This window comes from Aspergillus nomiae (genome assembly GCF_001204775.2).
Source record: "Aspergillus nomiae NRRL 13137 chromosome Unknown contig00214, whole genome shotgun sequence".
Classification (NCBI taxonomy): Eukaryota; Fungi; Ascomycota; class Eurotiomycetes; order Eurotiales; family Aspergillaceae; genus Aspergillus; species Aspergillus nomiae.
Window position 1 is genome coordinate 1 of NW_015378269.1, and position 25,743 is coordinate 25,743.

Genomic DNA, 25,743 nt, shown 5'->3' on the forward strand with positions numbered 1-25,743 from the left:
TTTTTTTTTTTTTTTTTTTTGCCAAACTTTTATGGTTGCAGTCCATATGCCATCTGGTGGGTCATCAATGCGGGTTGGAGTATTTTGGCTTCAGAAAAGAGTTGGTAACAGGCAGACTTGTAGCGATAAACTGTAATCTATGCCATTCAATTGTTCTATTGGGTCTAAAGGGCTGTTTCTATAGACAACCAGAGCAAGCTTGACATCGATAGTTTCTTGGCCTTACAGTTAAGGACTTCGATGACAACAAAATCTAATTAAACTAGTATCTCTTCTCTGCAATCCCAATCTCCTGCTAGTCTTTTTATTTTTTTAACATTCTATCCTCTCAATGTTTTTAGCTTATAGTTTAGTCCTTTTCCATGAGATTGTACGACGGACTCCTGAGAAAACTCGTTTTGGTTCATCGCTCATTGCTGGAAATGATAAGACATCAATCGCCATATATGACAGGCTTGGCCAATGTTTTTTGTTGTTGATCCTGACACCACCATATAAGAGCACTCATACGAACCTTATACGGTAACTCAGAATTGTAATCTTCGCATCGATCTTGGCTTGCTGGCCGAGCAAACATACCCAGGCTAGAGCAATTCGATTGAAATCATCGAGCGCTTTAGTATTCCGTTTATATGATTGCATAAGAATGTAATTAGGAGCCTTTTCCCGATACTCCTCCCGAAGCTTTTTAACCTTCTGTAGATTAACCAAGGACAATGCTAGGGGATTGAATAACAAGCTCCCCTGGAGTTCCGTATGCTGTGACCTCCGTTCCAGTCTTCTCTATCAGACGGGCCTGAACGAGAGGAAGAAGCATACCCGAGGAGCCTAGATAGACATTACCGGATCTGGTATATGATACTACAACAGATGCTTCTGTGAGGCCTTTTAGGCGTCAGGTAGAGTACTATAAGAGAATTGATTAAGTAGCAAACCTTACCATAGCCTTGCAATATTTCCCAATCGGGGAAGATGACGGAAAGCTGCTTTGCGGTGGCGACGTCAAAGGGGGCGGCCCCAATGACAACCGACTTCACGGACTCGAGGTGAGATTTAAGAGCTGACAGCTCTTTGACGCCGAGTCGGGTCGAATATTTCAACAATCCAACTAAGATCGGAGGAACCTGCACGTATTAAACTGTGCCCTAAGCAAGTCGGAAGCGCACCATACCAGATACAGTCGATTCAGCTGATATTGCTTTGTGGCTGCCAACATCTGCTGCATATCAAACTTAGGGAGGATAACAATAGTATCTCCCCGATATACTTGGATAAGGGCAGTAACTAGTGCAAAGCTATGGCTAAAAGGTAGAAGACCCAAAGATTTGTCCCGGTTGGCTGCGCCAAGTTCAAACGTTGCGGTTTGGAGAATATTGGAAACGACATTGTAGTGAGAGACTTTCACCAGTTTCTAAGAAGCATAATAGTTTCTGTCCGCTTGGGTGTTTTCATATCACAAACTTGGAATCCCGATGTGCCGCTAGAAGAACATAGGAAGGCTAATCGAGACTTCCCTTGGTGTTCCGTCCATGTTGCTCTTTCCCGCATTGGTTGGTCAGATCCGAATTTTATGAGCTGATTGACTGTTTTGAAGTGATCCACGTTGGGTACCGCCGCTGGGACAGGAAGTTCTAGCAGATAAATGCTGGACAGAGGCACATCTAGCTTCTTAGAAGCCTCTAGGCAAGTCGGTAACAGTGGAGCACAAGTGAAGATAACCTTACAGCCACTGGCTTTAAGATGGCTTTCTAACTCAGTCGCCGTACTCGTCGGATGGATCAGAAGACTAGCTCTTCCAAGACGCTGCGTAGCCAGAGTCACTGCAACAAAGTCAATCTAAGATGAGAGCTGGTTAGCAGTGAACCCTGCCTCCTACAAGCAATTTTGGGAGCTGGAATTCGAGAATTCTACTGACCGTGTTGACGCTAAAAATTGCAATGACTTTGTGTAGCTCAGTACCTTGATTCGGCTGCCAGCCGATATCCTTTGACAAGCCGCGGGATAGAAGATCGACTCGCTGCTCATACTCCTTGAATGAGTAACTGTTGCCAGTGAGTCCGCAAATAAAAAGGACTAGGAGACTTCTCCACGAGACACCGTCCATATTTATCGTCGAATATCAGGTCACTGATAGGAATACTATCCGGAGGGAAGGGCAGGGACTGCACTGTAGGAGAAGTAGTGAACACCATCGTAGCGGTAGTCGTAACTAAGGATTGCTCTATGCTCTCGAACAGCTCTGGAAAATTTGCTTAAGAGAGAGGCTTAGTCAAAATTATACCAGTGGCCGCACGCCGGTCTGTGTAAGATTTGTAACATTTGATCTGCCCAACTTTCCATTGTAGGAGGGCCTCCTAAACATACCCCTCATATTCTCAGTATTCGACCAGGTACAGGGATGCCTCTAGGCTAGCTCCAGTAGAACATGCATGGCTGCCCAGGGTTCTATCAAGATTAATCAATCGCACGGACCGAATCAGAGCACTGATGCTCCTCTCAGTTACGGGCTAGATAACGTTAATTAGCTGACTATGACAATATAACACCGGTTATAGTTACAATCCACTCTGGCTCGATACCTCTGGGTCAGTAATGCTCTTTGGTGGCCGTCATTTGTCCCCACTTGTAGAGTTGGTGTCTTAAGAAAGGTCAATTTCTTTCAGCGTAAAATTTCTAGAAACCTGTCTAGCCAGGATAATGAGACATGATTCTCCCAATGGTTCTATCTTACTGTTCTACGCGCCAAATGCGATCTCATTTACAGTGTATGATGAGAGTGGCAAGCCTACCCAATAGGCTAGAGACCGTATCTCCTTTCTCCTTGACATTTTGATCCTTGTTGATCATACAAACTTAATACCTTACTTATTCCTTCGGTTGTTCCTTCGCTTCATCGATCGGCAGTGGGCCCTTAGTTGATTTTCAAGATAGTTTCATGGATTGCTGATCAGGTAATGCTAAGATCACATAAACCTTTATTTCTCTAGTTCCTATAAGCCTTCAAATATACTATTTTTGGTTTGCAGTGATGTGTCTTTGGATCATACTGCCCTATCCCAGAAACCTCATATCAGACCCTTGACCTCCTTCCGTCTTTTCAACGAGGATTATTTCGTATTCTGAATCTTTCCGGTACCACATTCTAGTACAAATCCCTTATAAAAACAAAGGCGTTGATACAGTATAGATCCGTCCATGCGCTGTGGTTGAAAAGCATGCCGTAAGTAGTAACAGGGAGCTTTTGGACAATGCGTTGAGACTCAGGATATGATTATCTGGCCTTAATCCCTAGTATTCAACTTAGTAGACAGACGTTTCGAGATGTATTGCGATAAGACCAGCATTACCCCTTCATGGGCGCTTGACAAGTTCTGTCACCAATGGTATGGTCCTCGTCCAGTGCCTCTGCAACTCACAATGTCTTTCTGCCCTTTCTGGGACCACATTCTGAACTTAAACAGGCGCGACGCAGACCATATGCCAGTAAGCAATTATACATCATGCCTACTAGCATGTGTAGAGAATACACGAACCAAACCCAATTCTTCGATGAACACCAGGCGCACCCCTAGCTGCAATCCAGCCTTCAGTGCCACTGTCGTTGCGGTGCACGCACGATGGGCCATTATACTGTAAGATCTACCTTATCCCAGCCCATGTCTGGTCTACGGCATACATTTGGCAACGTTAACTCGCGAGTCCTGACCGTAACAACTCTTCTCTTTATTAGATGAATAGTCTCAAACTTGTCATACAGTCTCACCCCTGGACAGGGTGTCAATTGTGGGTTCAAGGCTCTTGTTCTGTATGTTGGGCATCGAGGCTTGCACGGAGTTTAGACAAGATCACCATGATAAAAGTACGAGCAGTTTAGGGAATTTGAGCCCTATACGCAAATGCCTAATAGCAATAACTTTTCAGGTTAATGCCGTAAAGCGTAGAGACAGGTCGACGAGAGCCCGCAGACTTTCGATTCCTTCCCAATAGGTGTAATTTGTATATTATTGAATGGGAACTACCACTATTTATTAGTGTAAATTCTCTGTATCAGTCATTTGCGTTCGGTTGTTCACACATTGGGTTAAGAAATGACCTAACGCTCTGTGTCGTTCGAAAAATGACGCGGGAGCCGCTTGGAACCAATCCAGCACCTTTGATTCATGTTTTGATTTGGAACGACGGTTCCTTGCCTCTGCCCTGGCTTCTAGGACTACTTCACATATGGAGCTGATAAGGCACTCCGAAGGATATTGGTCATTTTTCTCTTTTTTCCGTTCATGTTAAACATACAATACAGTTCGCGGCAAGTAATTCGACACTTCAGCTTACTTATTACGCTAGTAACTCATAGGCAGGAAGCATTCTACCAGCTCAAAGTTTCCAGTAACTGGATCACGCTGATTGCGTGTGACTCTTAGGACAAAGGGGCTGAGCGTTCGCGAGGCTAAGTCAAAAGGTGCGGTTCCATTTGCTTGAGACACGCCGAATTCATGCACACGATACTCTTCCGGGATGCAGTGACTTCCGTTTATCGACAATTCATCCGAAAAATGGCCGCCGGCCTCAACCGACTCATTTGCGCTGGATACGGTTCCCTGCGGATTATCCAGATATCCATCTTCATCCCTGGGCAAACGGTCACTACGACTTTCCTTTCCTGCAATCACAGTGCATGTAAGGTTAGATGTCGGCCCTTCTCTTACTCTCGGTGAATGATTTTCTTCGAGCCGGATGATTATTTCGGCAAGTGTCGCCCACGACATACTCTTGAATAAGCTTTGAACCTTTGGTGCTTGTCGAAGTAGAGTCAACGCCTTCCATCGCAGTGCTGTGTCTCGGCATCTCACGGCCGTGAAAAACAACGGCGGGCCGATATCTGGTTCAAACGTAAACTGCGGCTGCGTGTGATTCTGAGCCGCAGATGCATGTATTGCAGCTGCTGCATGCTCGACAATCAGTCGAAACTGATCTATATGCTTGTCATACACTATCTCCTCCTGCGAAAGGCATGTGCAAATAGTGATAGACGTGACAGCACGAAAGGCCAGGAGTACTCCTACTGCCCCACGATATGGGAAGTCAGTAAACGGCTGTCCTTCCGCACTTGTGAGATAGGCGAAAGCACTGTCCCACTCTCCTAGTCGATACATCAAAGACCGCTGTTGTACGGTCAAATCAAACATGGTCCCAACGCGGTCGTTGGAAGGACGCTGATGTCGGAGGGCCACATCCCTGAGGCCAAAGGTCTCTATGGTCAGCTTCAGGAGCGCTGTCTGGGCGTCTTCCAGGGATGAGAACTTGGAGTTGTTGCTAGATATAGCTAGAAGTTGAGGCAACCCTTCTGGTGAGCATCCAGCGATTATCAGAACAACTGCACCTAGACGAACAAGCAGCGGCAATATGTCCTCTACCATGAATACGGTTCGTGACGTCATGGAAGCCTGTCGCCGCCAAGTTAGAATCAGCCGCACAGCTTGCTCATATAGTCGAATGGCTTTTGCCACATCACCCTGGAGCATCTCAGCACAGATATATAGTACACATGTGATAAGCGCCACATCTATATTGGCCTTGTTTTGTGCGATTCTGGATCGAGTGTTTTCTACCGAGCGCGAGTACCAGGCCAAGGCTTCCTTGGGTATGTTAACGGATGGCCAGGCTTCGACGACCATGGGAGGTCCGAGAAATGGATCTAGATTTTCATACAGCAACCCGATGGTAATAATCCCGTCCCAAACCGCTGGCTCCGATCGGCAGGCCTTGAGGACGACACTCATCCAGAACTGGTTGCCAAAGCCGCCCGCTATCGCCGGTCCCGCCTGATGGCAGTAATACGCAAAGGCCCTTCTCTCACGCAACGCATGAGTGATCAGGTCTGAAGATGGCTGCGTGTGCCTTATTGACGGCATCGGTGATTCTGCGACGCGCTCACTTCCCCCGTCTAGTTTGTATAAGCATTTCCGACCGGTGCTCTGGCAACGTCTACAGTACGGTTTCGCTTCATCACACTTGACTTTGCGGATCCTGCCATGGGACCAATCAAAAAACCATCAGCCATCAGCGGTATTTAATATGCGTTCATAAAAGGACGGGGTACCGCGATACTTGCAGATCCAGCACCCTGTCCGCGACTTGACCCTGGCTATCCAGCCGACAGTGGGGTAGTATGCGAAGGAGTCCCGCATGTCCTCGAAACCTTTGCGTCGGAGCTATCAATACAGAATATGCTTTAGTGTCGATTTGATCATAAGGTATAAAATTTCCTGTCACAAGTCCCTGGTATGTATCTCCTTTTTTTTGCGCCGGCGTACCTCAACTCCGAGGGTGCTTGCTTTGGTGCTTCAGCTGGGGTTTCGATGATCGTTTAGGATAATTTGAGAAGCAGTCCACAGTTCTACATATCCCAAGTACCAGAAATGTCAATGTCGAGGCCACGAAAATGAAGCAAGCCAGTGAGGAATTAGAGATGGATGACCCGAGACGCGGGTCTAGCCAGCGCTTCAGTCATGAGCCTCGCACTAGTCCTAAAACGACAAGCAGGCATCGGCTCAGTGGCTATTTTAACCACTTTCCATAACTACCACCATTTTTGTTACTTAGTAAGTCAATTCATCTCCATCAAACAAACAGGGTGGAAGGAGGGAATTCTCTTTTATGAGAGAGAGAAAGAAAACTATCCCTGGAAGACTGCAGCGACGCGGGATAGAGTGGCCCGTGAACGTGAATTATTGAAATACTGGTCCTCTCTGTATAGAGAATCTGTGAAAGCGGTCACATCCCTTGCTTCCAGGATCGGAATGTTGTACAAACGCCACCCTTTTTTGCGGGCCCCTGGGAGATGCTTGTTCTTCTCGATTTATCATTGCTCCCCAGGGGCTATGGAGTTCAAATAGCACCGGGCTCACTACAGACCGTGCACGATTCCTACTCCCTTGCCGCTTCAACTCCTAAACACACACAGAATTCATTTAAGTCGAGTCAGGAATGCGGCTCCTAGCTTCGAGAATCCAATCTATTCTCTGGTGGCCCGGTCTTCTAGCTCTGCTACTCCCTCTCCCTCCTGCCTCCACTGAGGTTGCCAATATGTCTCTGACCTTGCCAACCCCCCCGGGACCATTTGCAGTCGGTTCTGCAAGAATAGAAGTCGACGATGAGGCAGATAAAGAAATCCCTGAGCATGTCATACTACATTTTCGGTATCCCACCTTGCACGCGAATACAGTAACACGAGCCTTGTATATCCCATCAAAAACAGCACGACAACTCGAGCAAACCTATACACTGCCGGAAGGCGCCTTTGATTGGGTACGAACTAACTCGTTCAAAGATGCTGATGTAGTGTGCCCGTTCCTTTCTCCCCACAGGTCTCTCCCGGTGATCGTTTTCTCGCCGGGTCTGGGATCACCAGCGGGCCTGTACACGGTGTTTCAGGAGGTGCTGGCCAGTTGGGGCTATATTGTCATCGGAGTGGAACATCCTTTAGGGAGTTCACCGAGCGATGCAAGCTCTAGTGGATCCGCAGATGAAACTGTACACATCCAATAACACGAAATCCCAGTTCCTTGCAGAGATCTAAAGAACTCATGCCGTTGCTCGGGACTCGAGCAAACATAGTATATTACATGGATAGTGAGTAGAAAATGACTGATCAGGAAAGAGGAGTTAGCAAGTGCCAAGCTCGCACCCTCGGTCCCACCTCTCTGTATTAACTTATAAAGTCTGCTGCCAAAAGAGAATACTGGATTGAAAAACACCAACAAATAATTAAACCAATATGCATGTATGCGGAGGCGAGACAACATGACGAGGTGAAAGCATCAATGCAAACTGGGTATACGCGAACAGAAGACAGCTGGGATATGAAGCAAGACCTTGTCTGTATGGAGCTTGAGATAAACCCAAAGTATGTGCGCGTACATCTCAACTCAGCCACTGGTTTCAGTTGATTGATTTGTACCAATATACAATATAGCGGGTTGCAATTGCCCTAGGCAACACCACTCCCTCTATCCAAGAACGTCTTCGCGATGAGCAGTTTGAGGAAATGGATTGGGACCTTATGGATGATGAAAAGGACGAAGAGGAGTCCGATTGCTAGTGATATTCAGGTGATACTGAGACAAGGTTATATTGCAATGGCAGGCCTAGGGCTCATAGGGCATCCTATATGCATCTACTACATAGAAATGGTCTTACGTTAAGTGCACTTGGACATATCGCGGTTGAACCAACCATACGTTTTCAGTGTTATCCCTCATATCTTCCTCCCAGCCAGAAACATTGTAATGAGCTCATTCAACGATTCAGGTAATCCAATGAAGATACAGAAGAGCTCACCAAGCCCTCACTTCTCTCTCAGATACCCTGTCCAACTGGTACTCAAATTGACCATTATTGTTTATGATTCCCTCGCTCAAGTCTACGCACGCCTCGACCTCTCCTTGCTGCTCATCCTCTAATATCACGTCCAGCATGGGCCTTTCCTCTAGTTTACCATCTATCGGAATCACGCGCAGATTCAAAATGACCTGAACAGCGATTAGAGAGAAGTCTTTCCCGCCCCACTCAAGCCGGGCTGTTTGCTACAGTCAGAAAAGAAGGGAATAGATATTTCAGGAAGATCGCAGTACCGGAACTATCATAAGCTGAAAAGACTTCATTCAGATTGATTTCTGCCGGGATCCATTCGCCGTCGTCATTTTGGAGCTCGCCACGTAGGATACAAGGATCATCCTCATTGACAAATTCGTCAAGTTGGAGGTTTCGGGCAGTTTCGTTAAATGGTCTGTCGCTCATTGTGTGTGTATTTAGAGTTATAATCTTCGAGCACGACCATAGGGGAAAGTGTCCAAGTAGCCAAGGCAAGGAACCCACGACTTATTTATACCTTGAGGTGAGTCAGCCACTGTTCGGAGGGGTCATCTGGCAGTTGCGTGGTCCATGTCGATCGCGTGCTCTTTCTGTATTGTTGATTGGCTATATGTGTGCCAATACTAGTAGTACTAGTAGACAGCCTCACCGACTGTCTCTACTCCCACTATACGGCAGGCGCTGCTTGATCAGGATGTCCACAAGGAGTGTTTGCTATGAGTTGGGCGTAGTTCAACTCTCATCTTTGGACACTTAGCATAAAAAGACAAAAAGAAAGAAAGAATACTGTATTCATAGCATACCATCATTCCGTATGTCCATCTCCGGCGGGGCAAGTCCTTGTATTTGTAGATCTGGGTTCAGCTCGCCACCGAACACCGCTAAGGCCCAACAGCATGTCTACCCCACGTCCAAATCATTTCTGATTGGCATGCAGCTACTGCAGTCTCTTAGATCTATGTGGAGCGATCGATCTTGGCATCTTGTATTAATCGGGATGTTCTGGGTTTATATGCACCTAGTTAAGCTGCCGAGAACTAAACCCCAGCTTGAGTTACACAAGTCGTTGGTTCACCGTGAGATGGTTTACTTCAATAAGCCTCTAAAAAAAAGAAAAGAACAAAAGTGTATCTAGATAAGATAGGCTGATTCCATTTGAACGGGTCAAATCAGCCATGCAAAGAATCTCTTTGGGACTCATTCGAAATACTAAGAAATAGCTCAAAAGACAGGAGTACTACAGATGATGCTGATTATATAGATCTTACCTTTGCTGAACTTAACAGTAAGAATGCTTCATACAAACACCCAGGTGTCTTTCCCAACGTGAACGTAAACAAACATCGTGAGGTGCCAGTACATCCAAGACTTATCTGAGTGGCCGCTGGACGAGACGGAAACATTATCCCTCGTCGAGTCTCAGCGGGCTATTGGATGGGCAACGTAATTTTCCATACAGCAAACCACCGCAGCCATAGTGTAAATAATCGCTTTCATTGGCTAGGGTGCTATGAGCAGCTGGTTTATTTTCTCTCATCTCGTGCCGGTGTTGCAGAAGTCTTGAATTATACAGAGCCAGGGGATATTCGAGACTGTGGTATGCTCTGGCAGCACCTAGACACTGCAACAGCCATTACCAATATACATCTTGCAACACTGTCGTTTCTGTAGGGTAGCTTGATATGGGCATACTTTTGGATTCTCATTCAAATTAAATAATCTCTTAAATCTGTGGAAACTCTATATATATTGACTCATAAGGACTGGCATCGCTCAGTAACAGATCATAACGGAATTCTTATTATTGGTTACGAGGAATGAACCCATAGAATAAACTGCAATTGAATTACAGAGAACGTACAGCCACGCGCGTTGTATCTTTTGTAGCAAAAAGGGGGCAACCATATTGACGAGCTTGATGTCACAACAGAGTTGCCATATCGAGGGAAATATCCAATAAGACCACCTAAGAGCTGGTACATGCTATGGAGATATAAAGGCCAGCAGTACAATTCACATATTGTGCATGATGATGAGCTAATGACTCTTTTCTCTTGTTTTATTTCTGGAAACGATGTGATCCTGGGGTTCATCTCTGACAACACCTGCATGTTTTCTAAGTGACATAAGAACTGCACGTCGAGCAATCTATGCGCTAAATCGTACCACGCTACCGCCTAGTATCCTCCACAACTATTGGGATCATGCCATGCCAATACTCCACTAAGATCTGAAGCACACCAAGGAACAGGGTAAGGGAAGATCTCAAAGCAACCAGCCAAACTAATTCTCAAACGGTCGCCGTTGAACTCAGCGCCCAAAGCCTCCACCGACCAGTGGATACCAAAATTTCGTAAAACCCAGCCCCCCTTATGGAACCGTTAAGCAAACGGATACGTACTACCTAAGATCACCAGAGTTGCTTACCTAGTTGGCCCCGCAAGAAAGGGGCGCTTAGGGCTTTTTTTGGTACTCAATCCACAGACAGGTGGGTGTGCATTTTTCGTTGGTCAAAGAGCCCCACTTCAAACGTTCCCAATGAAAATCTCCACCGATTAAGCAATAACCCAAGCATTTTTGTGTGGGAAATGGCACGAGGTGTTGCATTAGTTAGGGAGTGCATGGGGCTTTTCTTAAACTTGTAAGTCAAGAACGTTGCTGATGCCACTGTTGCACTTTGTGTTGGGCCATCTTCATCGCTTCGAATTGTATTTCAAGTAAGCAAATTGGCAGGTTTGGTAGAAGGTTGGCGGGTAGTCCGTTGTGGGTGACAAGCCGGACGATGTATTTTTAGAATCTAGTTCCCAGTGAAGACGATGTAACGTGGGTTCCAATAGCTTGTGATACTTCTAGTATTACTGTTCTAGGAACGGAGATAGCACCTAATATATTGACCGGGAGGTACGCACCGGAAAGCCCGGAAACCACGATGGAAGAATCTGTGTAGGACTGTGGATATACGCAAGTTTACTGCTGGAGAAGAATTTTCGTGATTGATTCTAATTAGACCAACTGATTAATAGTATTGAGTATAAGTTATGTAATGGGTATATGGGACATTTAAACCATCGTAATCAGGATATCATTAACTAAGCTAAGCACATCGCAATAGGGTTATCATCATAAATCAAGTCATATCTAAAACCAAAACGCCACTCAGTATCGCAGCTACGTCCATATACATTAAGGACGACCGGGTGCGTCATGAAAATCATCGTCTATAGGAACCCCTCTAAGACATTAATAATAGATGAGCGCTTCTCGGGATTATTCAAGATCTCATCCACAGCGCGACCGGTCAACAGATTACTCAGGCTCTTGTCGGAACCCCCGAGGAGACCGAGCAAACCGCCGCCACCGCCACTAGAGTCCGAGTTATTGGTGAGATTGGAGAAAATGTTGTTTCCGCTGCCGTCGTGGAGCAGGCCGCGTAGCGTGTTCGTGATCAGGCCAGCGAGAGGCACTTGCGCCGTCATGGTTAGGTTTCTCATTACTTCGGTGTAGTAGGGGACCTCGACGCGTCGTAGACGACGGATTTTCCGACGGTGTCGAGAGTGAGGTAGCCGTTCTTGATGGAGCTGGCCTGGGTCTGCAGGATCGGTACGAGGTTCTTGAGTAAGACCTTGAGGTCCATGATGCCGTGGACGGGGGAAGAGTGGTTGCCTGGTTTGAGGACAAGGTTGTCGATGGTTGCGTTGCCGATGACGAGGTCTCCACTTTTGAGATCGAGGACTGTTGTCCCCTATTTCAGTTAGTAAATCTCTGTTGATTTTCCGTGGATGTAACGTACGATTTCCAAGGTCATGACCGAAGGGTTGGGCAAGGTGGCGTTGGCAATTAGGTTGGTCCCATCCTCCCTCGGAGGAAGAAGGAGCTGAGGGTCTGCGATAGCGAAGCCAGCGAACGAATCCAGGGCTGAAACGTTGGTTAGTTTATTCGTCGAGTATGGGCCATCGTGAACATACTGTTTTGCTTCACGTCCTTATCCATGGTGATGTGATTCTTCAGCTTGCCGAGATATGCGGTGGTTTTGCCGTTGAGCGATAGCGGGGCGTTTTTCTCGAAGACCACGCTGTGGACGTATTCTTTCCATTGCTCTACATTCAACGGGGTGAATTGATCTTTGACTGCCAGGGTGGTATTCCCCGAGATCGTAGCGCCGTCGAGGTAGACCTTGGCCCAGGTCCCGTTGCCCTTTGTCTTACGGTTGAAGAGACTGATCGCTATGGGGTCGATGCGCACAGGAACGCCGATGGGCAGCTTCAGAGCGGTCTTCAAGCTAAGCATGATCGAATCCGGCCGCGGCTGCATGACGCTCGTCTCTGTGACGACGAGCGACGAATTGTCGACCACTCTTTGGGCAATAGCGGGGATAATGACAACGAAGCTGCAAAAATTAGTCAATCTGAAACGTAGTTGGACGAAAGTGGAGCACCTACAATATGGGCAAGAACACGGCCAGGAAGATAATGCTCCAAAAATGTAGCAACACCAAAATCGGGCCCAATGGCGACGTGCTCGCTCGGCTCTTGTCTTCTCCCTTTTCTCCAACGAGATGGTGTTTGCCGTCTCGACATGCTCGATTGTGCAGCCGTCGCCATCGTCTTGGGGGAGAGGCCCACGATGGACGCCCAGGGCGTATTTGGCAGCTTTGGAGCCGAGGTAGTGTTGCTTCTCTTCCATGGCTATGCCCAGTTGCTGTCCACGGGGAGCAAGGGTGGACACGTCGAACTTGTCGGGGGGGTGAAAATATAAGGGTCGAGGCGTGTGTATGATTTAATATATGGACACGGAGTAGATTAACGTTCCGAGGTGTTGTCCTAATATTTTTCGCCTCCGGGGTTCGAACGCCAAGGGGTAGATTCCGGAGTGAACCCGATTTTGACCTTGGTACACAGTATTGTCTCTCCGCATGGATCGACCATGCGACGCTGTCGATCGCAGTGAGCGGCGCGTTGGGGCCAATGACGACCACCTCATTTTAGACACACGAGTTCACATGCGGAAGTTGGATGAGGATCGGCACGAACTATTGAGAAACCGCGGTTGTTAGCAGGGTCCCTAAGCTTCGGGACAGGTGGTGGATCCACCGGCTCCAGACGCGTTAAACCTTGGTACGGAGGTATTGCCCCTTTAAGATGCGGGGAAATTGAGTAAAACAAGAACGTCACTGGGGCCTGGTTGACGATAAAATGCAAAGATAGACAAGGTGATGTATGACCAGCCGGTGGAGGCGAGGTAGTCGCACTTCAGACGCATGTGTGTGGTGGTCAAGGAGTCGTCGGTGATCCTGTAACCCTAAGTCATCCATCGCCCAAACACCCGCGATAGCCCGTACAAATCCCACGATCGTCGACAAGAAAAAGCCACACCTCCCCCTTTACTCTCCATCAAACGTACAGCCATCATGTCGTTCGATGAGAAGAAATCCCCAGACCAGATTTCCCAGACACCGTCGGTCGCGTCTGATTCGAGTCGTCTCGAGGCCCTCGATCAACTGGAAATTCTCCCCCAGATCCTGCAAGAAGGCATTTTATTTGCTGGATCAGGATCCGCTCTGCTACTCCAGGCCGCTTTCCCCGGAATCCGAAATCGAACTAGTGATACCCATAATGCCAGCAATGGCCACAGCAGTAACCTGGCGACAGAGCTAAGTGACGCCCTCCAGGCGAATCTCAGCTACATCGCCTGCCTGGTGTTCGGCACGCGAGAAGAAAAGAAGACCCTGTTGGACCTCATCAACCAAGGCCAACCGCCTCTTCGCGGGAGTGAAAGCTTCTCCTCCCACCGGCCGACCCAGCTCTGGGTCGCAGCGACGCTCTACGCGACCGCCACCGATTTCTACCAGCGTGTCTACGGCCTCGTCAACTACACCACGGCCGAGAAGGCTTACGCAGAGTTTACAGTCCTTATCCACGCCATGGGCCTACCCTCGGGTACTTGGCCGGAGAACCGACAGGCATTCTGGAAGTACTGGGACGACCAGATCGAGCAGTTGACCGTCACCGCAGACGCACACAAGTTTGCCCAGGACCTTCTCCACCGCAACGATTATCCCCGCTGGGTCTCGTTTATGAAACCGTTTTTGCGGGTCCTTACGATTGAGATGTTGCCACCGCGCATTAGAGAGGCTTACGGGCTTAAGTCGACATTTAGTACTCGGGGCCTGTATCGGACCACCATGGGATTCTCGGTGGCTGTGTACCCTGCACTACCGACGTCTACACGAGGATATCCACTGCGCTATTATTTGCAAGAATTACGAAAGCATATGAATGTCGTGTAGATAATTGGTACTTTCTGTCTTATCTTTTGGCGTAGGGCGTGCACCCATGTCATCCCAGCGAGCTCGTGGAATTATCTGAATGAGATTAAAGAGACAAACTAGGATGAAAATCTCTGCCATGCACGTGGTTAGGATCTAGTTAATATAGTTAACTAACGTCCGGATTAATAATGCGCTAAAAGTCTTGTTTTGCTGTTGAAATCCCTGTCGATTTAATTTGAGAGATAAGTCCGGAATGGACTATCCGCGGCACATTACAGGGATACGAAACTAGGCCTAGGCTATTTTTATTTTTATTCTTATCTTTTTACGAACAAAGAAAGGAAGCCGAGGAAGAAAAGGAAAGGGACCATTTCATGTATCTAGACCGCTATATGAACAAGATAAAAGGAATAAGAACAGTGGTCCAGGCATCCATCTAGGCATGTCAGACGCCACTTGCATGAGAACAGAAAGCCCTTGATAACCGTCTAGGCATCAAAGCGCTGATTTCGTAATATCGTTAAATCAAGGATCCGAGGAGTCCAGCCAACAGCTTCGAGATATTATCCACGAGCTGAAAATCATTAATATTCACTCATAGTCATGGGGTTGGCGAATAGCTTACCGGTGACGCAGCGTCAATCAGAACTGTAGTCTCGTTGACGAACTTAGGAGTCAAAAGATTATCGGCATTGTCAACGATAGCCTGCAGTTTATCGATGTTGCCGCTGGACAGAAGTTTCTGCAGGTTCTTGGGAGTGTCTCCGCCCAGAAGGACGGCGCCGCCCTTGACGATAGTTTGAAGGTCATTGATCGTCTCTGTGCTCAAGAGTTCTTTGACCCCGTCGAGGATCGCAGGCAGCTCCGAGAGCAGACCACCATCTGGCATAGGGGCTGCTACCGGGTTCGGCCTGGGAGTAGCCAGGGCGAGGGGGGCCGCGAAAACAATGTACTTGAAAAAACGCATTTTGTGCTTGTAGAATGATATTCAGGGTCTGAACGAATGACTTCTGGAGTGTATGAGATCTGGAAGAGAGATGTTGATCTGTGGAAAAGATCACCGACTACTGCGGTGGTGCAAACTTATATGTAGCTATGGAGCCCAGGAAACTTGCTTTTTGTTTCTATGAATACGAAACAAAGGCAACCCCGCCTGCACCTTAATCTACCATGTCCCAAATTTCCAGCTGTTGACCCATAATAAAGTCAAGACCGGGAGGATATGCGACCTAAAAGTGTGTCCATGCCTGGATGGCAAATGCAACACACGGCTGGATCGAGTCTTTGATTCGACAGGTGTTAGTTGTTCTCCAATCTCGGTCTGGACTTTGAGATCGTCGATTGCCTTTTACTTTGTTCATCGTTTCGCGTGGATGCCCACTTTCTGGTTCGACCCGAGGCTCAAGTAGGTTATACCCGTTGGGATGATCCCAACTCCTACGGCACGAAAACACCGTCCATGTGAATTTGCCTCTGCATCGGGCGATATGAGTCAATGGCTGCTATACCCCTCCTTCGCTACCAAATCAGTATCCGAATTAATCTTCGCCAGGATTTGACGATAGAGTCATTCGGGGTCGGCCAAGAGCTGGAGACTCCAGACGACCCCGCATGGGTTTAGGGCTTCGCTAACTGCTGCAACTGTCGATCACTTCGGGGAATACCCCTCAATCCGCCCAATCAGAGCCGACAATTTATACAGCATCGCGACGCTTTCCTCTTTCGCCCTCGGGCCGAGAGGTACATGTGATGCTTTGATCCAACCCTGAACCCTGATCGATCCTCAATCTTGGTGGTGAATGCCCTCAACCACCGTTGCATTGAGATTCGATATATCGATTTGTGTCAACGGTGGAGTCCAATCGAAACCTACAACCCCAGCTAATTTTAGCAGACCCCCCAAATCAAATAGTATGGGGTAGTGGTACCCGATCAAACAGGCCCGTTCGGCGTCGATATCCGCTTTCATATGATCATTACTACTCGGCGTATAGCCTCCTAGTACTAAGTATCAGGTACACCAGCCGAACAGATTAATGTGCCCACTCCGTACCCCCACCCGAAGCTTGTTCGGTCTGTGCTTGCAGCCAGTCTGTCGTATTCCACTGGGGTCAATTAATCTAATACGACACTAGGTACAGGGACCACAAACGCCACCGCCAGGGTTGCAATTGAACTACTGTGTAGAGACCCAAAACATTCGTCATTTCCATAGCTTATCATCTCACTTCGGTCATAAGTTCATGTCGATCACAGCGCCAATGCTACACCGAGCACCCCCAGGGCCCCCATTCCACCCAGCACCAACCCGCCCGTCGGCTGCGCTCTTGCTGCGCCCATTCCTGACGATGTGGTGGACGATGCGCCACCGTCCTTCGTGCTCTCGGCCGTAGCCTTTGCAGGGGCGTACTTGCCCGTCGTAGCTGTCAACGCCCCGTCGGACATTTCCTTCTTTACCTGGGCCATGTAGCTCTTGATGTCACTGGGGAGCGCATTGTACCAGGAGGGGGTGTGCCCGGCCTGGATCTCGCTGGCGAGGGAGCTGCGCTGAGCAGGAACCACCAACTGAGCCAGCGCCGAGGGGGGCACATTCTTCACGATCTCCGGGATAAGGGAGCGTGGAGGCGGAGAAATGTTATCCAGGTTGGCAGACCCTGTCGGCATCGTAAACGAAATCGATTTCCTATCTTTTGTCAGTACACCATCTCTCGTAGACACCACCAAACTGCAAGACATACAGGGCTTGGCCAAGCGAAGACCAATTGACGTTATCAGTCGCCGTGGGAGCAGCGTCGTTGCGCTTTTCCGGTGCAGCCAGCACCGTAGCAGAAAGGGCAGCGAGCAACCAGACGAACTTCATTTTTGCGATCTGGTTTGATAGACAGAGGACTGAGACGGGGAATACGATGCGCTGAGACGATGGGCGATTGGGGAAAGTTAAATAGTGAACCGGGCCTTTCATGTGCCTAGCAGGGCGGAGAAATACTAGTAATTCTTATGCGAAAAGTTACCTCGTACCCGAGATCCGGGTGTGGAGAGTTACTAGTTGTCTGTCTGAATGATCGTCGTTGAGCCGAGTAATGTCCTAACTTTCGCCCCGACGCTACCAAGGTCTGGAATCCACACTGTGGTCCTATTTTTCGGTGTCCTTGGTTTCATCCCCAGTAGTGAACCAACTGTTAGTCTCTGATTCTGTTACACACTGGAGTGTTGGGGTTTTGTATGTGTAGGGTGTGCCTGCTTTTTGGGCTGTTGGAGGTGATGCCTTCTTTTTGTTTCATTTAAAAAGAGGTCTTTGTGACCTATAGAGTAGCTATGCGATCGTTTGAACTGTTATTCTCATGCGAAATGGACTTTTTCCCTTTCTTAGTGTTCTACATGTGGTTTGAATATGCAGCAGATGCAACAAAGGACGTTCCGGCTTCGATCCGAAAGTCAAGGTAGAGTAAACCCAATCCACTTGACCAAGCCAGCGATAGAAAACTAGAGCTAACAGATCTACAGAAGCTCTCAAAGGCAAAAGAAAACTAAGAAGAGGTTGTCGAAGCTACTTGCGTGAATCGATGCGCTAGTTAGAAAACAAAGATCCGATTTACAGCAGATATTGCTTGAACCCAGCTCTAGTTAACTTCCGCGGCCCGAGAGCTTCTGGTCGCTATAATGCATAAAATGGTGATCGTCGGCTGGTCCGATTACTTATAGTCACCGAAGTCCACGTATGGATTCTCTCTTACCATCTTACACAATATACGCTAATGGACTTTTAGATTTGCGTCGCTTTTGAATCCTAAATAGTTTTGTATCATAACTGGCTATGAAAAAAGCATTTGTTTAAGTAGAATTAAAACACGAGGCAAAGAGGGGTTGAGAGGGTATTCCATTATAAGAGGATTTGGAATCAAAGGAGGAGCTGGGTTGGTTGCTCTGTCCTGGAAATGGATAGATCCCAGTTCCGCCTGAGGTGCCAGGGGATTCATAATCCAAGAATGACCATTTGCCAACGCCCTCGCGCATCCCAATAGGCATGATAGTGGTGATGTTTTCAAGGATATATATTGTTAGGTGGGGATAAGATAGAGTGCCAGCAAAATCATGCCAGCGGTTTTCAATTGTCAACACGCCTTAAACTGAAGATTACGGTGCTTCGCAAGAGCGAGAGTCAGTCTTCTACCAGGCACCGTAGCACATTCAGCTTGTATCACCCCAGTTAGAACCACATCAGGAAATCTAGGATGGTTGCACCGATGTTGACAACCGTGGTCATACGACACAGGCACCCGGATTATAAATCAACGGGATATTGAGAAATAAGAGGTTTACGGCTCGAAGATCACGCGATAGGACAAATATGGGTCTTCAAGAGGGCTACAGAAGTAGCAGGGCGAGGATGATTCGAGCAAAATACTCTATCTGTCGTGCCCCCCGGATGTTCCAGAGACCGTATCTGTATATATAGACAGGTTCACATGTACGATACTCTCTGGGACGCCCGAGTGCTGTTTCACCTTGGATGAGAAATGAGTCGGTATCGCATGCACAGTTAACCACTTTTTCCATCAAAGAGGAACCGACGGCATTGTCGTAGAAGTCGGATCGTGCCGCGATTCATTTAAGTCCCGATCTCAGCGTACTCCATGGGACGATATATATAAACAATGGAATAAAGTTCGAACAAAGCATCCATGGCATCGCACCTGATATGAAGCTGTATATATAGGTAAGCTTCAATGTCGCTCGCACTCGCCCGAGTCCTTGAAGAGCTGCAGCTCAAGATAAACAATGTCAGGAGGCCTTCTGCCTGTGACCACGCCTTCTCTGCAATATCCATTAACTTCCTCGATGCAGCTAGTGAAAAGTACCATAGCAAAGACGTGAACTGTTGATAATCGAGCTATATAGTGCTTCTGGGTTTCGAAAGTCTGCCATTTTCGCAGATAAGCTTAGCGTCTGTGCCGGTGTGTCGTAGCCCAACATCGCACAGGGGGCCATAGAACAGTATATTAGATTAGCAGCGTCTAGCTCCAATCTTTTCACTTTAAACTCTTGATGACCCAGGAGCCCATGATCAGCTGTGGTATGGATTTCTTGATCTTGGGCCATAAGTAAAACTCAGCCGGGCACTTTATCGTGCTCCTCTATTATTTGTGCCGGTTGACGGAATTGCAAATATTGCGAGACCCAGCTCACTGGAGGAATCGTTCCATTTACCCTGGGCGTATGAATTAACGGTGTTGTCATGTCGGATGGGACTTGAAAGCTGTCGCTGTTCGCCGCTGGCAATGACGGGCGATGCGTTCTGTGAAACAGCCCCTTCACGTCATATACTGACTATGAATACCGAAGACTGTGTATTTTGCCATAGTGCCAGGAGGGCATCGAGGTGTGAGTGTGCGCTTTGCGGAGTAACTCTCCTGCGGGTTCGTGTCAAAGGTTGGCAAAATGATGGCAAGGCCAATCCTTCTGGCTGCCAAATTTGTGAGTAAGAGAAACAGTAGTGGAAAGTCTGTCCTCGTCGGTATTATATATTCCACGACCCCACCACATGATGCCTTTCGCTCAACGGACGAAGCAATGTATCCCAGAATTCCGCTATTCAGCGGGGACAACAACAGACTCCTTGGCTTTGAGTCGAACATCGTATGCGTTGTGCAAGAAAGTCGCTCTGAGGACTTTACCCATTGTGGGAGAAGATTTTCCTAGAGGAAGGAATGAGCAACAGCCTAAGTCAGGCGACATCGCCTTGTCCTTCTATCCTATCTGAACAACCTATTGATTGCGAGGAATGACGTTGGAGAGTCAACGATGCCGCGACAGCCTGACCTGTTCCACACCAGGGTGTCATCAAAAGAATGAAAGAAAGTTGATAGACACCCTTTGATTCCTCAGGATCTATGTGGGTATATGCGGTGTAGAAGCGTAGCGAATTATCGCAGGGTCCTGTCCTTGGACAACAGGCCCTGATGGGAGTGAGTGGGCCTTTCCTCGTTCGAGAAGATTGACCGCAGTATGGCTTGAGTTCAATGCTTTGTCCATAGACCGGCTTCTCGTTGGGTTTTCCTAGACTCAGTTGTCCATCGACTGTCGGAGAATATATATATATATAAGTAGAGGAGAATGCTGTTCTGGGACTCTCAGCTCGTAAGAAGTGGCATGTCTACCTCATTCACTCACAAGAATAGGCTGTCTGGTGCATCGAAGTGTAAGGGAGTATAGACATCGTATGTGCCTGTCCGGTTGTGGGCTCGAGATGACACATCGCATGTATTAACATAGTCGTCTTATGTGGTGTGGAGGTCATTAAACAAAGAACAGTAGTAACGATTGGAAATGTAAAGGAGGGACTGAGAGAAAAGAAGGAAAAGAAGAAAAGATAGATGTGGTGAACGAAGGAACGACATGTGGAATGTGTCTCAGAGCTGTTGAGAAGGATTAATTTATACCTTATCTGACAGTTGATGAGTCACTATTATCTCGGCACATGCCATATTCACGAAGGCTTTGTTTGAAATGTACAGTCATTCTCTGCTTCATTCTAGAGCCAACCAGTGCTTTCAGGTAACAAAGGCAACAGTGACAGTTGACGCCACCAATACAGGAGTGGTTAGTAGAAACGGTAAAGCAATAAATTTTAGATATCTAAAATGTGAAGGGCCTAGATCGGGATTAGTCTTCTTCATTATGAATTAAATTCTCTATTGCAGTATCTAAAGACTTCTTACGGGGCTTGAGCGCTAACAAGATGTATTTGCATTCGTGAGGAACTAAGCAACCCAGATAATTTGAATTCTCAATGGCTATTCTATAAACACACGGTCCTTTTTTAGAATGCTCGGTCCAACCCCAGTCACTGGTGCCCGGGTTAGTTGGCCAACGACCAGCTGACTTTTCATGATGTGTTAAAGAGTGAATTATGAGACTCCTTGTGGGATTGGTAGGCCGATGTGAAAAAGTGGTAGCACCACAACAAGGCATAATTGGCCGCTGGAGTGAACCGTATCCCAATATAATTTGAAGACCAAGATGGGCGGGTCTATGAGAATAGCTGAGAGGAATAGCATATATCACAGAATTGTGCTCATGCATCGATGGGCACATCTCCATGACCTTCTATCCCATTGTCGCCTTATTCTCTAATGTATCCTCGATTAATAATGGGGAATAATTATCGGTGAATTTACCATGAGCGAGAGACGCAAGAAATAGTATCCAGCCCCGAAATAATCGATGGGTGTTACGACACTAGCCAGGTCAACTAGTTGAGGGGGATAAGCCAGGCAGAACAAGGGGACGCTGACAACTAATGAACCCTGCGGCAAACAGATGCCCAGTGAGCAGCGATCACTGAGCCGGACCCGCACTATTCTCGGACGACAGCGAGTTAGGTCAGTACGTATGCTAGCACAAAGAAAGCCCAGTAAGCCGGGGTGTTTGGTCCGGTCAGGGGAGAGCTGCCTTCACATACTCTAGAGTGCTGTCATATTCCATAATCGAAGATAGGTTATCAGGCCGACAACGGTGTGAGTTAAAGATATTTGCATGCTAGGGAGATGTCTCGTGAAGAGGAGATGCTTGGTTTGGGCACCTGAAAGTCTGGAAATGGCCATGGTGTGTTCTTCGAGGATGCCAGAGGTGATTCTGTAGCTAGGGACCGGTTCGTAAATTATTGTTAGCATATCAAAAATGGACGAGAATTGAGGGAAAGTTTTAAGACTTTTAGCTAGCATGAGGCTTCCATCGTGTGCCTTGCTTGCTTTGCCTACACTATATCCTAAACATTTTTGGGTAGTGGAGGGCATATATACCTCGCTGATTCCGCTCTCGGATTGGGTTAAGAAAACTTCGTCGACGAAGGAGGGTGTACTACTATGAATGCGTGGCATCTCTGTAACATGTGCCAGATGCAATGTAAGCGTTAATAGGTTCCTAGGACTCGTATTAAAGGCAAAAGGGATAATAGAGGCAGAATAAAGCGACAGAAACCCATGCTTATAAGAATTAGGATCGGCATACTATCGTTCAGGAGGGCATACATAACATAATAATAAAGAAGACTGTTCCCTAGCAAAGAAAGTAGCGAGATAGATAGGTTATTAATTAGATGAAGCCGGGAGAATTAGTTGACGGAAGATAGGGTGGCTTACTTTATATCCAAGGAATGAGTCATTGCATAATCCAGTTCGAAGATAGACTCCATTCTGGTGCGGCCTCTACTATCTGACGTTCTTCCTCTTCTTTTATTAAGCATCCCATCGGCTCTCTGATGAAAAGGTCAAACTGGAGGGCGTGCCTACATAATACTCCCAGTCAATGCCTGGGATTATCACTAGAGGGTAGCAGGTAGGGTAGCTATATACAGACACAATTTTAGGCCTAGCGAAAACGTTGTCCTGCCTCATAATTACGCACTGGAAACTAGTAGCAGAATGCCAATAATAACTGAAGGGACTGGGAGACTCAAGCAGAATATCCGCGTAAATTAGATGGTGATGATATATGAGGAATTGCTCTGAGTAAATGAGAAATTTATGGACAAGCTTTTTTGTCTCTAGTTATCTCTGGTTCCATGTTGGGTTTTCTCTGCCAGCCCATAGTGGATTAGAGTTAAGATAGATCACCCAACTGACCTCTATCCATTTGCCCTCCCGCACGTTCGCCTGTATCCTCTCATTGCCACATGAACTTTGTGAGGAACTGGAACAGAATCCATACATACTTATCACGCTACAGAGCCGAGTTAAAAAGCATAAAAGCAACAAAACAGAGTGAAAGTAGTAGAGTCAGACCCAATAATGTGAAACACCAGCCCCAGCCCATACCAACTAGCATATAATCAATGACTGCCGCAGAGATGGCACCGAACAAACATCTGATCAAATCAGCCACTCCAGAAACCGTAGCAGTTTGATCCGGAAATAGATCTATCAGAAGGGTGTATATGATTCCGAGTAACGGAGTACTGCCCAGCCCGATGAGAGCCTGGAACACGAGCACCGCAGCCAAGGGCAGGTGCTCCTGGACGATCCAGCCGTATGCAGTAAATGAAAAAGCAAGCAGAAACATGAAAGGCATCGCAACTTGTAGCCTGGCAATTTTGATAGAAAAACCATTGGGATTGCTACTCGGATGATCGGAGGTCATTCCGTGCTGCTTGGACAGTCGTCGATAGTTATAGTCGAGCAGTTTACCGCTGATCACCATACCCAAGCCCCCGAGGATTCCGTAAGGCCTGGGAATCAATCAGACGTGTTCAGATATTCAGAGCAGTACGAGCGAGGACCAATTACTCACATGAAAGAGAGCCCGAGGTACAGTGTGCTTAGCCCGTAACGCTGACCGAAATGGTTTGCAGTGGTGGACCACAAGGCAGAAACCCCAAAATAGAGCAAGCTCGTGTACATGATGAGGACGAAGGCGTCCTTCTTCCCTATGATACGCAAAGAGGCAAAGATCATGTGCAAGGCGGTTTGCGGCCTCTCCCTCCTTCGCTGCGGTTGAGCGGGCCGTTGCGCGGCATCATGTTGAAGCCGCTTGGTATTGTGGAAGACGGGTTTTGTCCACCAGCGTCTTGGAGCGACGGAACCGTCGCCTACCACGGCCCGGCCGTTTCAGGCATAAATAAAACATAGGCGGAAAGAAACAACCCACTACTAATGGAGAGAAACCAAAATATACTCCTCCAGCCGAGGTAAGTGGTCAGTGTCCCGCCGATGACGGGCCCAAAAGCAAAAGCTCCCATGACGCTTCCATGCATGGGACCGATGAATCTTCCCCTCTCTGATGGCGATGTAATGTCGGCAGCAACGGCAAATCCGAAGGGAATGGCGCAGCTACTTCCTATACTCTGCAGGCATCGAAGAAGAACCAACGCAACAAAATCAGTCTGCAGGGCTAGACCAACGTTGGCCACCGTGTACAGCGACAGTGCAAGCATCCACGCCAAACGCCGTCCATGCACGTCAGAAATTATGGACAACAGTGCGGGCGAAATTCCCTGGATGACCATGTATGATGTTATAATAAGATTAATCATCGCTGACGACATGTGGTATTCATCTCCCATTACCGGCATTGCTGGGAGGATGATGTTGGTTGCAAACATGCAGAGAACCATTCCAAAACTGGTAAAGGAGGTAAAGAGGATTTTCTCATAATTCATGAACACGGAATAGGCCTCATGTTCTCCTTCCTGGCTGAATTTCTCAATTATGGTATGTGCAGTATCGCTTGCTTCTCCCGGGGTTTGCGATGCCTGGACTGTCAATCCTACGCTCTCTGATTTGCTGTAAGCGGAACCCATCTCGTCACTATGTCCATTGCGTGCCTGACTGGATGGCTGGTAGCCTTCCATCGCGTACCACACGGCCAAGAGTACTATCCAAACGTCGATGTGGTGTCTCCTAACTCTTACCCGATGTTCAAAGCTGAGGTCTCTGGACACAGGAAAGTGTGATACCCCAGCGGATCAGGAAGTAGGATGAATTAGCATAAGCGAGCTGCTAGAAAGACCAAAGGTAGCAACCGACTGCTTTATCAGCCGTTGTCATGCTCTCCTCACATTTCGATCGGAACCTATTTTATACGAGCAGGGCCTGCTCGACAAGAAAAAGCCTCCTTCGGCATCGGACCCGCGGAAGGCCAGGCATATTGTTTGATTACGGAAGAAGGACGTGTCTCACTGATACATATTTGCACATTGCTGATCACAGAAAGAGAGTCAACCAATAACGAAAGCGAGCATTACGTGTTTGGTAGAGCAGCAAGGGATATGCAACCATTTTATTGATGTTTTGTGACCAGTGGTGAGTGATCTACCGCAGGGTACGACTATCTAGGTATACTATTTTCCGAATATTACAGCTGGCAGACGGGATCGTTACCTTCATTGATATCCCAGCGATCGTGGTTCAGTCCATAGCTCGCAATAATTCCCCTTGCAACCCCTGTTGTCATGTGGATGAGATTAGACTTTGCTGTGTAGGCCCACTTATCTACCTCCTTACAGTAGGAGTTGGTCAGCGGTGAGTGCAAGTGGACCGTGAGATAGCTATAAATCACCCTGATCCCCTGATGATGCTACAGCACCATTAGCCCTTGCTGGTGAATAT

The 25,743-nt window shown here is 47.6% G+C and overlaps 8 protein-coding genes across 8 annotated transcripts; 1 reads left to right on the plus strand and 7 right to left on the minus strand.

The window, feature by feature from the left end:
- Positions 1 to 703: 703 nt before the first annotated feature.
- ANOM_008316 (uncharacterized protein) lies at positions 704 to 2,192 on the minus strand (the record flags this gene model as incomplete). Its single annotated transcript, XM_015553572.1, has 6 exons — positions 704 to 885; positions 941 to 1,124; positions 1,172 to 1,411; positions 1,462 to 1,836; positions 1,916 to 2,042; positions 2,083 to 2,192. 6 exons carry the CDS (start codon positions 2,190 to 2,192, stop codon positions 704 to 706), a joined length of 1,218 nt encoding a protein of 405 aa, XP_015405246.1.
- Positions 2,193 to 4,337: 2,145 nt separating this feature from the next.
- Positions 4,338 to 5,909, minus strand: ANOM_008317 (uncharacterized protein; the record flags this gene model as incomplete). Its single annotated transcript, XM_015553573.1, has 1 exon — positions 4,338 to 5,909. One exon carries the CDS (start codon positions 5,907 to 5,909, stop codon positions 4,338 to 4,340), a length of 1,572 nt encoding a protein of 523 aa, XP_015405245.1.
- Positions 5,910 to 8,339: 2,430 nt separating this feature from the next.
- ANOM_008318 (CVNH domain-containing protein) lies at positions 8,340 to 8,796 on the minus strand (the record flags this gene model as incomplete). Its single annotated transcript, XM_015553574.1, has 2 exons — positions 8,340 to 8,575; positions 8,631 to 8,796. Coding segments are annotated over 2 exons (402 nt in total), but the record flags the coding sequence as incomplete, so codon positions are not given.
- A 2,792-nt stretch (positions 8,797 to 11,588) lies between these two features.
- Positions 11,589 to 13,053, minus strand: ANOM_008319 (DUF3712 domain-containing protein; the record flags this gene model as incomplete). Its single annotated transcript, XM_015553575.1, has 6 exons — positions 11,589 to 11,778; positions 11,865 to 12,112; positions 12,161 to 12,285; positions 12,336 to 12,757; positions 12,810 to 12,842; positions 12,923 to 13,053. The coding sequence occupies 6 exons, from the start codon at positions 13,051 to 13,053 to the stop codon at positions 11,589 to 11,591; spliced, it is 1,149 nt and encodes a 382-aa protein (XP_015405243.1).
- Positions 13,054 to 13,777: 724 nt separating this feature from the next.
- ANOM_008320 (oxygenase MpaB family protein) lies at positions 13,778 to 14,656 on the plus strand (the record flags this gene model as incomplete). The annotated part of the gene is made up of 1 exon (XM_015553576.1): positions 13,778 to 14,656. The coding sequence occupies one exon, from the start codon at positions 13,778 to 13,780 to the stop codon at positions 14,654 to 14,656; it is 879 nt and encodes a 292-aa protein (XP_015405255.1).
- A 502-nt stretch (positions 14,657 to 15,158) lies between these two features.
- ANOM_008321 (uncharacterized protein) lies at positions 15,159 to 15,605 on the minus strand (the record flags this gene model as incomplete). Its single annotated transcript, XM_015553577.1, has 2 exons — positions 15,159 to 15,212; positions 15,264 to 15,605. 2 exons carry the CDS (start codon positions 15,603 to 15,605, stop codon positions 15,159 to 15,161), a joined length of 396 nt encoding a protein of 131 aa, XP_015405256.1.
- Positions 15,606 to 16,888: 1,283 nt separating this feature from the next.
- Positions 16,889 to 17,498, minus strand: ANOM_008322 (uncharacterized protein; the record flags this gene model as incomplete). The annotated part of the gene is made up of 2 exons (XM_015553578.1): positions 16,889 to 17,321; positions 17,377 to 17,498. The coding sequence occupies 2 exons, from the start codon at positions 17,496 to 17,498 to the stop codon at positions 16,889 to 16,891; spliced, it is 555 nt and encodes a 184-aa protein (XP_015405253.1).
- Positions 17,499 to 23,359: 5,861 nt separating this feature from the next.
- ANOM_008323 (uncharacterized protein) lies at positions 23,360 to 24,986 on the minus strand (the record flags this gene model as incomplete). The annotated part of the gene is made up of 3 exons (XM_015553579.1): positions 23,360 to 23,864; positions 23,927 to 24,224; positions 24,311 to 24,986. 3 exons carry the CDS (start codon positions 24,984 to 24,986, stop codon positions 23,360 to 23,362), a joined length of 1,479 nt encoding a protein of 492 aa, XP_015405254.1.
- Positions 24,987 to 25,743: the final 757 nt, after the last annotated feature.